Source organism: Microcebus murinus, chromosome 10 (assembly GCF_040939455.1).
Source record: "Microcebus murinus isolate Inina chromosome 10, M.murinus_Inina_mat1.0, whole genome shotgun sequence".
Lineage (NCBI taxonomy): Eukaryota > Metazoa > Chordata > Mammalia > Primates > Cheirogaleidae > Microcebus > Microcebus murinus.
In genome coordinates this window covers 51,579,009-51,593,469 of record NC_134113.1, presented here as the reverse complement: position 1 = coordinate 51,593,469, position 14,461 = coordinate 51,579,009, and the positions used below count along the sequence as shown (strand labels likewise).

General features: G+C 34.5%; 1 protein-coding gene across 2 annotated transcripts in view; it reads left to right on the top strand.

The window, feature by feature from the left end:
- The window catches only part of SCAF11 (SR-related CTD associated factor 11), a 78,353-nt gene that overhangs the window by 48,720 nt on the left and 15,172 nt on the right, over nucleotides 1–14,461 (top strand). For both annotated transcript variants that reach the window (XM_076007200.1, XM_012749202.2), the window contains exons 7-9: nucleotides 12,547–12,605; nucleotides 12,771–12,880; nucleotides 13,819–13,920. In XM_076007200.1, the coding sequence (XP_075863315.1) occupies nucleotides 12,547–12,605; nucleotides 12,771–12,880; nucleotides 13,819–13,920 (271 nt within the window). The remainder of the gene's footprint in view (nucleotides 1–12,546; nucleotides 12,606–12,770; nucleotides 12,881–13,818; nucleotides 13,921–14,461) is intronic.

The following is a 14,461-nucleotide window of genomic DNA, read 5'->3' as shown; positions in this document are numbered from 1 at the left end:
GGTCTCGCTCTTGCTCAGGCTGGTCTCGAACTCCTGACCTCGAGCAATCCGCCCGCCTCGGCCTCCCAGAGAGCTAGGATTACAGGCTTGAGCCAGGGCGCCCGGCCTATAATTGTTTTTTAAAAAAACATTTCTACCAGAAGATTAACATTGTCCAACTTCTGTAACTTAATGTCATGTTTACTTAGGATACCTGAAGTCATTTGTTTGGTTTAAGATAAACGGAAATATTCATTGTACTTTATGAGTAGACAATACAAAAATGCTGATGCCTTGGTTAGTTATGAGCATGTCTTAACCAATCTATACTGATTTGAAGGGAACTGGGTACTATATCACCCCTTGTTCATAGGCTTTATGTTCTAAGACCCACAGTGGATGCCTGAAACCAAAGATAGTTTCTATGAGAGAGATAGTTTCTCTATCTATATTATGTTTTTTCTTATACATACATACCTATGATAATGTTTAATTTATAAATTACATGCAGTAAGAGGTTAATAATAAAATAGAACAGTTATAATAGTATACTGGAATAAAAGTTATATGGATGTGGTTTCTCTCTTTCTCTTGCAATTTTTTTTTTTTTTTTTTTTTTTAAAGTTTTGTTTTGTTTTTTTTTTTGAGACAGAGTCTCACTTTGTTGCCCAGGCTAGAGTGAGTGCCGTGGCGTCAGCCTGGCTCACAGCAACCTCAATCTCCTGGGCTCAGCGATCCTACTGCCTCAGCCTCCCTAGTAGCTGGGACTACAGGCATGCGCCACCATGCCCGGCTAATTTTTTTTTTTGTATATATATTTTTAGTTAGTCAATTAATTTCTTTCTATATTTTGGTAGAGACGGGGTCTTGCTTAGGCTGGTTTTGAACTCCTGACCTCGAGCAATCCGCCCGCCTCGGCCTCCCAGAGTGCTAGGATTACAGGCGTGAGCCACCGCGCCCGGCCTCAATATTTTTTTTTTGATGAATATCTTTTTTTTATTTCGGCATATTATGGGGTACAAATTTTAAGGTTTCAATAAATGTTCTTTCCCCCCTCCCCCCCACAAGTCTGATTTTCCAGCATGACCATCCCCCAGATGGTGCACATCTCACTTATTATATATGTATATACCTGTCCCCCTCCCACCTGCCCAATACCCTATGTCTCTTGCAATATTTTATAATACTTTACTCACCCTTCTTACAATGAAGGGGAGCTACTGTAAGATTTCATCATGCTACTCAGAACAGTGTGCAATTTAAAACTCATGAATTGTTTATTTCTGGAATTTTTCATTTAATATTTTCAGACCACAGTTGACCATAGTTAACTACACCTGCAGAAGGAAAAAATGTAGATAAGGGGGAACTACTATATTTATTGATTATCCATTTAGTTACTTTTTCTATGATGTTGCTTTTTACTTGGGGATTTTAATAAGTCTAACATGGACAATTTTTTTTCTGTATTGAAATAGATTATTTTCCTGATTAAATAGCTTATATTTAGGTATCATGTTTCATCAAAATTTTCAGACTTAAATTCTATTAATAGACTCATATTCAACATATACTCAGAAGATGTTTATAGTTAGGCAAAAGGGAACTGAGATCACTCATTCAGTCAGTAAGTACTTACTGTGCTGAGCACAGTTCTAGACTCATAAGGATATAGTAGTAAACAAAAGTAACAAAATGCTTGCCAATAGAGACTTTCTTTTTGTGGACAATAAAAAGATAAATATATAAGACAAGTGGTGATATGCTTTAGATGCTTCAAAGAATAAACCAGAGTAAAGGGCTAAAGGGTAATGACATTGTGGAGGTGATATTTTATATAAAGGGTCAGGGAATGCCTCTTGGATAAAGATATATTTGAGCATTGACATTAAAGAAGTAAGGAATTAAGCCATGAAGGTATCTCAGGCAAGAGTATTCCAGGCATGGGAAGATTGTCTCAGGCAAGGGAACAGCAAGTGTAAAAGCCCTGGGACAGGAGTATTCTTGGTGTGTGTAAGGAATAGCAAGGAGTTTAGTGTGCCTAGAATGATTGAGTTAGGTAGATGGAGGAGGAGGAAGAATGAAACACTGGGGAGTCAGTAGTTCATTTAGGGCCATGTGTGGTGGGAAAGTATTTTCAGGAGTAACGTGATATGACACATTTTTAAAGGATTACTATTGCTATTAAGGGAAGAAGATCATAGGAAAGTAAGAGTAGAAGCCAAGGTTGACTAGTTGAGTTTTTGTTGTTGTTGTTGTTTTAGAGTGGCTTTTTTGTAGGCCACAAATTATGCTGGCTTGGGCCAAAGAGTCAAGGTTGACTCCACGGTCTTGACCTGTGAGCAACTAGTAAAATGGGAGCTGCCGATTACTGAGTTGGGGAAGGCTGGTAGGAGAACATTTGGGAGGATATGATCAAGAATTCTTTTTTGGGAGTGTAGAATGATGGTTGCTGGGGGGAGGAAGGAGGAAATGGGGAGATAATTTGTCAAGGGGTAAAAAGGTTCAGTTATGCAAAATGAATAAATTCTGGAGACCTAAAGTACAGGTGTAGAGCAATGTGAATATGGCTAATAATACTGTATTGTATACTTGAAATTTGCTAAATGTATAGATGTTAAGTGTTTTCACTACAAAAAAAGAAAAGGAAACCAATAACTGTGAGGTGATGGATATGTTAATTAGTTTGATTGTGGTGATTATTTTCACAGTGTAGACATATATTAGAACATTAAATAATAATACACCACAAAAATATATAATTTTTGTCAATTATGCCTCAGTAAAGATGGGGGAAATTCTTATTTGGACATGTAAGATGTCTGCTCTACAACCTTAGTAGAAATGGTTTGAAGCAATATGGATGGTTGCATGTCTATACAGAGGTTATCAGTATTAACATAAATAAGATATGTTCATATTCAGATCATTTTAATGGTGATCAGTTTATGTTGATAAATGTTTATTTGTGCTTGGCTCCTAAGTTAAGTAGATAGTTCTTCCAGTTGTTATTTCTTTCCTCTTGAGCTTAGTCAAAAATGTTTAAAACCATAATGATCAGAAAAAAGACCAAAAAGGAAGATTAAGATCATAGAGAGTTTTGACTGATAAAGCTAAACATTCTATGTATTATATCATAAGGAGTAATCCTTTGGAAATGGAAACCATTAAAAGGTTTTTTCATTGGGATATAATGTGGTGAAAAATGTTTTAGAAAAGCGAACCCAGTAAAGGTATTCCTAAGGATGTGGGAGCCAAGTAACCTGTTAGAAGTCTCTAAAGCTGTCAAAAGCAAAAGTTAATAAGCTAACTCTGTCATCCAAGGTTATGTTGCTTTTTGTCTTCATAACTTATTTAACATGTCTCTTATTTGGTCAATACTCAGGAGCCTTTTTTTTTTTTTTAATATTTTAGCATTTCTGAAATGAGATTCTGTGTTATTTGTCCTGTATGATGACAAGCACCAGCATAGTTGTCACTGCCTACAGATGTGTGAGGATACAAAGTGCTGTCATTAAATTTGGAGAATGGATAGTAGAAGCTTGAAAGAAAATCTTTAGATAATTGTGGCATTCTTCTAACTCCTAGGTCCCTAATTGAGAGTAGAGGGTGTTGGGAGAACACCAGCGTGTGCCCACATTCTGCAAAGAGTCAAAAGTTGCTGAATTCTATGTATTTAATTGTAGAGCTGGTATAAGTCCAGCATCAATGATTTATTAATATTTCTTTTATGAATTTTCTGAAGAAATTACCACTGTTCTTGATAGCATAGAGGATGATATTGTATAAAAAATCAGACATTGATAAACTTAAGAGTTGAAAAGTATTTTGAAAAAGTTGGATTCTACTTACATGTAAAGAAATTTTAGGAATACTTAACCAATTTATTTTGTGGATGTATTTGTTTTTATTTCTGATATGATTAAAAAAAAAAAAACTACACCTAGATCTATCTATATTAGTTTCCTAGAGCTGATGCAACAGATGACCACAACTTGGTGGCTTGAAACAATAAAAATTTATTCTCTCACTGTTCTGGAGGCTAGAATTCTGAAGGCAAGGTGTTGGCAGGCCTGTGCTTCATTCTGAAGGCTTTAGTGAAAAGTCCTTCCTTGCTTCTTCCTAATTTCTAGTGGCTCCCAGCAATCCTTTGCATTCTTTGTATCTATCTCTTCAGTCTCTGCCTCCATCTTCACATGACCTTCTTTTCTGTCTCTTATAAGGATCCTCTTACTAGAGTAAAGGCTCATCCTAATCTAGTATGTTCTCATTAATCCTTTTCTTAATTGAATTGCAAAAAACCCATTTTTATTTTATTTTTTTTTGAAAATAAGCATTTGCCACAGAACAACAAATGGACCCCTCTGTCATAACAAAAGGGCCAAGACACCATTTTTAAATAAGGCCATCTTTGGAGGCTTCAGGTGGACATGAATTTGGGGGGGATATTGTTCAACCCCCACTATAAGCTCTAAAAGAGCTCTTTCAATAATTATATAAAAGAATTCTAAGTGATAATAAAATACTGTGATCTATCCCTGGTGCCCATAATGTTTTCTCTAAATACCATTTCCCAGTAAAAGAACCAGGCTCCTCCTTGGGGGAAAAAAAGGCTGATTCAGATTTGAGGTAGTAATTAAATAAAATGTCCCTAGAACATTTTTTCTAACAGAAAGCAAGGACATTATCAAAGACTACTAGGATTGTCATGAGAAGACTCGGGAATCGATTTGGCTCTAACTAAAAATGGGACAATTTGAGCATCAGGAAGAGTAATAAGAACTATAATTACTGAAACCCATTGAATATGTTTGAATCCATGAATAAATAAATAATAGGTCTCCTTTGGCCAGGAAATGTGTTTGAGAACTGGTAAATGAAAGGGAAAATCAAGCATCTACCTTGTGTTTCCTAAACTATAGGATAACCGTAGGGTAATGGAACAGGTGACAAAGAGAAGTTTTTGTTTTTTAGAAGCAGTTCAGGAAATAATTGAAGAAAGAATTGTAGAATTTGAATATTAGCACTTTGTAAACTCTAATGAGTTAATGGATCTAGGCAGTGATTAGCAATGGCCAATAGCAACATAAAAGGGGCGACAACCAGACATTAAACAGTTAAATTAATGGAAATAAATAACACCACATGTGTATCTGTCCCTCCCCACCCCCCAAACCTGTACTTAAGAAATTTAACTACTAATACAGGATATAAAGGAACAGAGATGCATATTAAATGACAATAAGGGATGCAATCAGCAAAATTCAGACCACAAGACAAATGACCTAATGTCTTCGGTCAACAAATTCCAAGGAGTTCAAAAAGTAGAGGAAGGGAACCTGTAGATTAAAAGAAGCAAACATTCACCCAGTTACATTGTATGGATTTTATTTGGATTTTATTCTAACACAGTGTGAAAGAAAAGTAAAAAAATATAACTTTGTGAGATAGTTGTGGGAAATTGAACATTGACTAGGTATTTGATATTAAGGAATTATTAGTTTTGGGTTTTTTGTTTTTACTTGTGATAATGGCATTAAGGATACTTTTTCCCCAAAGAACATTTATCTTTTAGGGTGCGTTATGTATTGAAATCTTTATTCATGAAATTATACCATGTCCAGGATTTGTTTTAAAATGATCTTGAGAAGGTAATAGATAAATTTAAATTGGTCATGAATTAATTAATAATTGTGGAGGTTGAGATATGGGTATATGGGTTTTCATTATGATATCTTCTCTACTTTTGTATTTGTTTGAAATTTTCTGTAAAGTGCAATGAGAATTTAATTGGCTATTTTCTACCCATAGTGGTACATAAAATAATTCTAGGTCTTAAGAGTTAATTTCATTGAAATATGGGATGTTGTCTTGTTTTTGTGTTTTTTTCTTAGTAAGATTTTAAGTTTTTATGAGGGTGGTGATTACATTGCCTATATAGCATTTTCCAGGATATTATACAATGTGGTAATAGCCTTTGGCCACAGCTACCTGATAACAAGATAACTAAATATATAGATGTAACAAACAGAAAACTGAGACTCAGTAAACTAAAGTGATAAAAACATGTATGATAGCAACAATTTCAGGAAAGCAGTTTTCTCTAGTGTTGGAAGGAGACTGGAAGATAATGGGGGGTGGTGACAGGTTTTAGTTATATCTGGAATGTAAACAATGTAAAGCAGAAATGGCTAAATGTTAATATTCATTAAATCTGCTCTATAGGTATCAGTTTTTGTACCTTATGAAATGTTCAAAATCATTCATAATTATAAACTTTAAAACATTTAAAGGTTAAGTATTTTGTCCAAGATCATCTTGCTAATTGGAGTCAACAGAATTTGATCAAGTCTTCTGACTCCATATCCAACACTGCTTTTCACTAAACCATGGTAATATTACCCACCTTAAGCCTCTCACTTTATGGCTGTCTATAACTTTTATGATTTAAATTATTGCCTTATTCTGATCGGTCTTCTGTTGGATGATAAGATATACTTTTGAGCTCAAAAATAATTTTTAATGTAAAATTAACTCTCATCATTTTGACAGCATGATGTCTGCTCCCTACTATCAGTTAACTATGATTATTTTTTCTGACCTTTCAGAAATGTGATATAGATGTCAGTTTTTTTGTCAGTCTAAAGTTCATAAATCATAGCTATAAGAACAGAAGCTTTAGGAGTTTTAACCTTTAATTTTCACACTTCTTATGAGGTGTATTAGATAGTATTTATTAACAAATTGCCTCATTAGAAGACTTTAAGAGAACCTATAAATGTTACTTGAGAGATTATCTCAAAGTTTAGGGACAACAGAGAAGCAAGTTTAGAACCTTAAATGTTGGTATTTGATGACTGAGCAAAGAACTAAGAGACAAAGTTAAGATGAAGTTAAAGTTAGTGGGAGATTGTACAAATTGAGTGCATCTTTATTTGCCCAGTTACATTAAATAGAAACCATGGTATATCCTAATGATAATTTAAATTTATTTTTGTAAAAGAACTACTTGAGAAAATGTTACATATCTGGGATTGCTTGGGTATACTTTAGAAACAACTCTGATTAGCTTCTTTAATTTCTTAAAAGTTTTTTGAAGTAGGATGAGGCTATTCTTTAAACATAGGTGTGTGACTTTCTACTTGAAGTTGTTATATACTGTTCAAACTAATGAATAGAGCTTATGAATTTGTGAAATTCTTATATCTTGATTGGAAATTCTTAGCCTATAAAAATCTATAGCCTATAAAAATCATATAACATAAGTTAAAACTTTAGTAGGCCTAATAGGCCGCTTGAGTTTTGTACCTGTTTTTTCCAAAACAACTGTGACTCTAGTAAGATTACATAAACTATTTAGTTTCTTCATATAATGAAAATGGTCTTTTTTCACTAGAGGTATTTTGAAAGGTTATACATACAGCAAACCTATTAGCAGGTTTGTTGAAAAGTGTCACTTTCATTCTTTCTACATCCTAGATAACTGAATTAGCCATACTTCTCTTGTTTTTAATCTCCTTTATATACTTTGTTTCTTGGAATGGACATTAATCTTTACTTTGGGCTAATAATTTATAATTGATGTAGTTTACAAAAAGTATCCTCTTTCAGGCATTTCTTAACGTAGTGCTTCTTTAACTACATGCTAGATCCATTTAATTATATCTTTTTTTAACTTTGGAATCAATCAATCAAACTTTAATTGGTTGGCTGCCAAATACTGGCTTTGAGCTTAGATCCTTTGTTATATTGGTTTATATTGTTCAAAAGGTTGTTTTCATGAAACATTTTTTGGGATCAGTGTGTCATGAAACATATTTTGGGATATGCCAAATTAAAACAAATAAGGCAAACTTCCAGTTAAGCATAGCAGGTAGAGCACTTATTTAATGCTCTGATTGGCTCCTCAAACCTCACTAAAATGACAACAGAAGAATGAAAAGAAGAATTTTAAGCTACAAAGACAAGAAAACTAGAGAAAAGGGATAGCTCATAAGAGATGTCCACAGAATAGAAGCTTTAAAGTGATTATATGAAAGGGCTGATAAACTGTCTTAGCAGAAAGTTGACACCTAAACTTTTCATGCATAGAGTGGAGTTAAGAATCAAGTCAGTTCACATACCATCAAACCTTAGGAAGTCTCAGGTTTGTAGGCCTCCATTCTCTCTGATGGCAGAGATATGTGATGGTGCCAAAAACCAGAATTGGTTGAAAACTTTTTGAGAAGCAGTTTATCCTGTGGATTCCCTGCTGAACTAAGATAGAGGAAGGGGTCAAAGACTGGAGGTTTACTAGATAGAGGAAGTGGTTAAGCCTGATTAAACTCTAGCATAAGTGATTGTAGAGGAAACAACAGGGTAACAAGAGAGAAATTACGTCAAATGGTGAGGCTTCTATTCCTCTCCCCATGATCATTTCCCAAGGCATTAGCAGTCTTGCTTATTATTTTCCTCAAAATAGGAGATAGGAGGTACATTCTGGGATACTGGCTTGCCCAAAACAAAAGACTTGGAGATAATGTCATTTGGGAATCTCCTAGTGAAATAAGATATCTTATTGGATATATTATTGATATCCAACAGATATCTGTTGGATCACCTTCCAATGAAACTCATTAGTTAAAAGGCTCTGATCACCCATCCACACCATTTTCGATCAATATTTTAGTGTCCTGCGAACAAGCAAGGATCATCAGATATTTGGGGAAAACAACATAATTAAGATCAAAACAGAGACAAAAATGAACCTGATGGGAGATAGTCCCAATGCTAGAAATAGGGAACAACTTTTAAAAAATTAATAATTTTAGCTATAAAAGAAGGGATATTTCATCAGTGATGTAAGAAAAAAAACTGTTTTAAGAAAACAGTTTTAGAAATTAAAAATATTACAGCAGAAATTTAAAAATTCAGGAGTAGGCCGGGGCACGGTGGCTCATGCCTGTAATCCTAACATTCTGGGAGGCCGAGGCAGGCGGATTGCTTGAGGTCAGGAGTTTGAAACCAGCCTGAGCAAGAGCAAGACCCCGTCTCTACTATAAATAGAAAGAAATTAATTGGCCAACTAATATATATAGAAAAAATTAGCTGGGCATGGTGGCTCATGCCTGTAGTCCCAGCTACTCAGGAGGCTGAGGCAGAAGGATTGCTTGAGCCCAGGAGTTTGATGTTGTTGTGAACTAGGCTGACTCCAGGGCACGGCCTCTAGCCTGGGCAGCAAAGCGAGACTCTGTCTCAAAAAAAAAAAAAAAAAAAATTCAGGAGTAGACAAAAACTGAGGTGTCTTAGAAAGTAAAACTGAAAGTTAAAGAGATAATAGGGTATTCACTGAAGAGGTTCAATACTGAATAATAAAATTTCAGAAAAGAATTCCAGAAAGGAAAAATCATAAGGCAGAAAGTTATCAGAAAAATTAATGCAAAGGAAAATTTCTCAGAATAATAGGGCATGGATGTCCAAATATAAAGAAATAATATACCTGGTAAGTGAGAAAAGAATTATACAAAGTGCTTCATAAAATTCTAGAAATCTGAGGGTAACAAGTCTGATGGTTCTAGAGCTTATATAGAGAAAAAATAGGCCAAATATAAAAGATTAGGGGCTAGAAAGTGTCATCAACAATAGTTGGAGCAGTGAAGTGATTCCTTGAAAATTCTGGGGAAAATAATTAGTAACTAGAAAATTCTATACCCTACCAAACTATCAAGTGTTAATTGCAGAGTAAAATAAAGACATTCTCTAACTCATAAGAGCTCAAAAATTAATTCCTATGTTTTCTCAGTTCTGCTGGAGGATGTGTATACTTCACTAAATGAGATAATAAATGGAAGAACAATGTGAGATAAGAAAATGAGCTCCAACTCAGGAAAAGATAATAACAGCATGATGAAAAAGTATAGTCCCAGAATGACTTGTTGAACAGCACCTTTGAGAGATACCAGTTCAGATTAAAGCAGGACAGAGGAATCGTATTGCCAAGAGAACAGGAAACAAACTTGAGGAATGAGTTGATGTGTTTGGTGTATCTAGAGGAAATTTATACTTTGTTGTAGAGTTAGCAAAATTAATGGTAGATAATATAGAAAAAAAGGAAAAGAGAAAACAAAGCAGTTATGAACCCTAGGAAAAGCAAGAAACCATACAAGAAAAGTATTCATAATTAAGTATGTGGTTCAGCTGTGATCAGTGTTTATATAGTTATAATGTAATACTGTCATATCAAATACTGATACATTGAAAAGGACAATATAGAGAGAGTGAAGGTATAAAGAGAAAAATCTTCTGTAGTAAAAAAAAAATTGCAAAATACCTGAAACCAAAAAAATTTAGATAGAGTAGAATAAGGATGTTATTTAGAAGTAAAAAGGTAAATATTAGAAGAAACAGCCAAAAAGGATTTGATGAGTGCTTTTGGGAAGCAGAAATGAAGGGTGGGTGTTTCTGTAGTTTTTCTTTTTTTCTTTTTTTTTTTTTTTTGAGACAGAGTCTCGCTTTGTTGCCCAGGCTAGAGTGAGTGCCGTGGCGTCAGCCTGGCTCACAGCAACCTCAAACTCCTGGGCTCAAGCAATCCTTCTGCCTCAGCCTCCCGAGTAGCTGGGACTACAGGCATGTGCCACCACGCCCGGCTAATTTTATATATATATATTAGTTGGCCAATTAATTTCTTTCTATTTATAGTAGAGACGGGGTCTTGCTCAGGCTGGTTTCGAACTCCTGACTTTGCAATCCGCCCGCCTCGGCCTCCCAGAGTGCTAGGATTACAGGCTTGAGCCACCGCGCCCGGTCTTGTAGTTTTTCTTTATAAGCCTAGATGACTTCTTAAAGTATGTACAGTAATTACTTTGATAAAAATTAAATTAAAAAATACATCACTGCTGTCCAAAGATAAGTAGGGAGTGCATTTGTAAAACGGTCTCTAGGAAAACATAATTTAGACAAATTCACCAGTAGTGAATATTTTAGAGATTGTAACTGGAGCTGCTGAGTATTTATCAGAGAATTACCCAGAAAAGTGTGAAATAGCTTTTGGACTAGATTTTCAAACTTGGCATTGGCCAGAAAACTAATAGTTCTTTCCATAGAGAACATTTTGTCTACCAGTAGCTTCCTGAGGTAGGCTTCAAAGTGAAAGAATGCTATATAAACAGTATATACTTACTGAGTGAGTACTGAGTGAATGAAACCTGAATCAAACAACTCAGCACCTTTAGGACATAAAAGACATGCTGTATCTATAGTACAGCAATTCTATACCTAGCTGAAGGAAAATGGTGGTTATTTCCAACCATACATTTTTACGCCTGGCTTTTTAGGCGATTTTAAAAATCAGTGTATCAATCTTTTAAAAATACATCAAAGGCTAAGGTAGTAAGTTTCTGGAACTCAGCCCTCTCTCCTGCCCTCAACATTGAAATTGCATTTGTTAAAATAGTTCTGAGTGGATGGATAATAGCATGAAACCAAACAGCTGTTGTATAGTAAGTTAAAAGGAAATTAGTATGCTATTAAGTAGAAAATAGGCTATTACCAACTCAACTAACAACACCAAAATCTATATGGTCCTGCAATTTAGGAAACAGGCCTGCTGATTAGTGTGATTTACTTTGAACAATGTCAGTAGGGCTTTTGGGAGGCAAGCAAGGCTGAAGATTAAAAGATAGTTGTCATTTGCACTGTAGAAAAGTCATAAGCAGTGTAGCCACCAACATTGCTATAACAGAAAGGTATTTCAATCAGCACTTCTACTTTCTTTCTAATTGTAAAATTTGAGGAAGAAGAGTACTTACTTGAAGTAGGCACCAAGGGCTAAATGATAATTTATGGTTGTCAAGGGCTTAGGGCTCCAGGTCCCTGGTTAGCTCCTACTTGAGATGAGTTACAGTGCTGTTTTTTGATAATAGTTGGAAAGAAGAAATTAAATGCATTATTGACATTAAATAGCAGGACTTCTTGTATGTACCTTTTGTTACAAAATAGTTTAAGTTTGCATAGGGTGGCAGAAATTTTTTTTTTTTTTTTGAGACAAAGTCTCGCTCTGTTGCCTGGGCTAAAGTGCTGTGGAATCAGCCTAGCTCACAGCAACCTCAAACTCCTGGGCTCAAGTGATCCTACTGTCTCAGCCTCCCCAGTAGCTGGGACTATAGGTGTATGCCATGATGCTAAGCTAATTTTTCTATTTTTGGTGGGGTCTTGCTCTTGCTCAGGCTGGTCTTGAACTCCTGATCTCCTTGGCCTCCTAGACTGCTAGGATTACAGGTGTGAGCCGCCATGCCCGGCCAGAAAATGTTGACCAGAATTTTAATATTCATAAGCCCTGAGCATAGCAGTTTTACCTACTTTACCAGTTTTCTCTCTTGCGGCCTTTTATATTTTCCTTGTATATGTAGCGTAACAAGATAAGATGAAATTTACATTTGGAGAAATTGTGTAAATGAAAATACTGTTATTTGAAATGGAACTTTTCTACATATTTTAACCCTTGTCCATATGCTAGTATCAATACTGGTTTAAAGCCTTTGAAGTAAAAATTAAGACAAATTAACCATGTCCTTTTATGTTTTTGTGCAGAAAACTCTTCATACAGTGAAACAGAAGGAAAGAAAAATGAAGCAATAAAGATATATAAGGTTTGTTGAAATAAAGAAAAATTATTTCATAGATAACACCTTATGGTTACTTAGTACATAGCTCTAGTGTCTTGGGTATATAAAAATGTTGTAATATAACTGTTATGTACTTATTATGGAGGTATTTTTATTTGCTGTTTCACTAACTACTTTTTACTTTTCTAGCCTCAAAGATCAAATTGGTGTACAAGTCAGTGCTTCAGAAATTTTTTCTCCAATATATTTTCTTCTAGTAGTCACACTGGAGAATCTTCTTTTACCTGTAGAGCTTATTGGTTAGTATTTTCTACTTTTAATTGATGCTGTCTCTACTTGATGTTTTAATGATTACGATTACATTTTCGTAGAAATTTAAACTCTGGGCTCAATAAAAATTATGAAAGGCCCACCTTGTTTTGTTTATTTCTTTTGGAGATTAAACTAGCTCTAAGACAAAACCAGTTATTTTGTGAGCTTTTCTATTATGCCTTGAGTGTCAATGCCAGTGGGCTTTGTTTTCATTAATAAGTTGTTCTATTTAAGCTTTTTTTTTATAATAGAGAAGTAGGCTACTTATTAAGTTATAGGGAATAATACCTAACAAAGCAGAAATCTTTTAGAGCCTAAGCAGTCATCTTTGAATCCTAGTGACTGGCACATAAATGTTAAGTAGATATTTGTGGAATTTGAAGATTAAATTGGGGTTTTAAAATCACATATGCAGTTAGCTGAACTAATAGGACAGAATAAGGTTGTGTGATTTAACTTTAGAGATCGGCAAGGTATTCTAAGACAACAATTATATCTGAGTAGCTTTTTGAAAAGCTGAACTTTTCAAAAGTTCATCCATTTTTGGATGCAGTAATCATACCCTCCTTTATTTTCTTCTTTTGTATTAGGCTAATTTCTAGTGGCAAACTATTACACCTAGAATGCCTTTCTTTTAATAATGAGGATTTTGATATGAATTGACTTTTTTTTTATCCAGTCACTTAAGATAGAAATTCCAGCATTATTTTTAGGAATCAAATAAATATAATTCTGATTCATAATATAAAAATTTTTACCTGATTTAGGAATGAGTTTGTATTAAAAATGTTTAAATAGAAAAACATTCTTATTCTTACATGTGTGACCCATAATGCTAGGTTTAAAAACTGCTGCTATTCTTGATATAACCCAGTTGTTTCTTTGAACTTAAAATTTTGATGAGGATCTAAAATTTATCTTTTAGTACAGAATTTATAGAAGTCAATGAAATCAGTGCACTGATTAGGCAGAAGAGACAGGAACTGGAATTATCATGGTTTCCTGATACATTACCTGGAATTGGAAGGTAAAACAAAAAATTGTTTACTAAAGTGTTTACAGGCTAATGTAAGCACAAGATATCATTAGTATTAATACTTAAGTACAGGGGTGCCTTATTCAACAGTTATCTGCCTAAGGAAGTTTTGTGTACATTAAACTTTGATGTTTCAAATGCCTAATGAATATTGCTATTTAAAGGACCTCTTAGAAAGTAAAGGATCTTTAATTTATCTGTTTAATAAGTATAGGTATTTATATGCTAGATTTATTTAAAATGGAGAGCACTTGAGTAGTAAGATTCATTATTAGTAGTAGCATTTAAACCTTTCATCCTTCCTCTACTCTTTCCCCATTGCAGTCTCACCTGTAAGCATTGCTTTAATCATATTTCCCTGCCTGAGCTGGAGTACAGTGGCGCAATCATAGCTCACTGTAACCTCAAACTCCTCAAGGGATTCTCCTGCTTTAGCTTCCCAAGTAGCTGGGACTACTAGCCCGGGTAGTTTTTCTTTCTTTCTTTCTTTTAGTTTTTTTAAGAGACAAGGTCCCACTATGTTGCCCAGGCT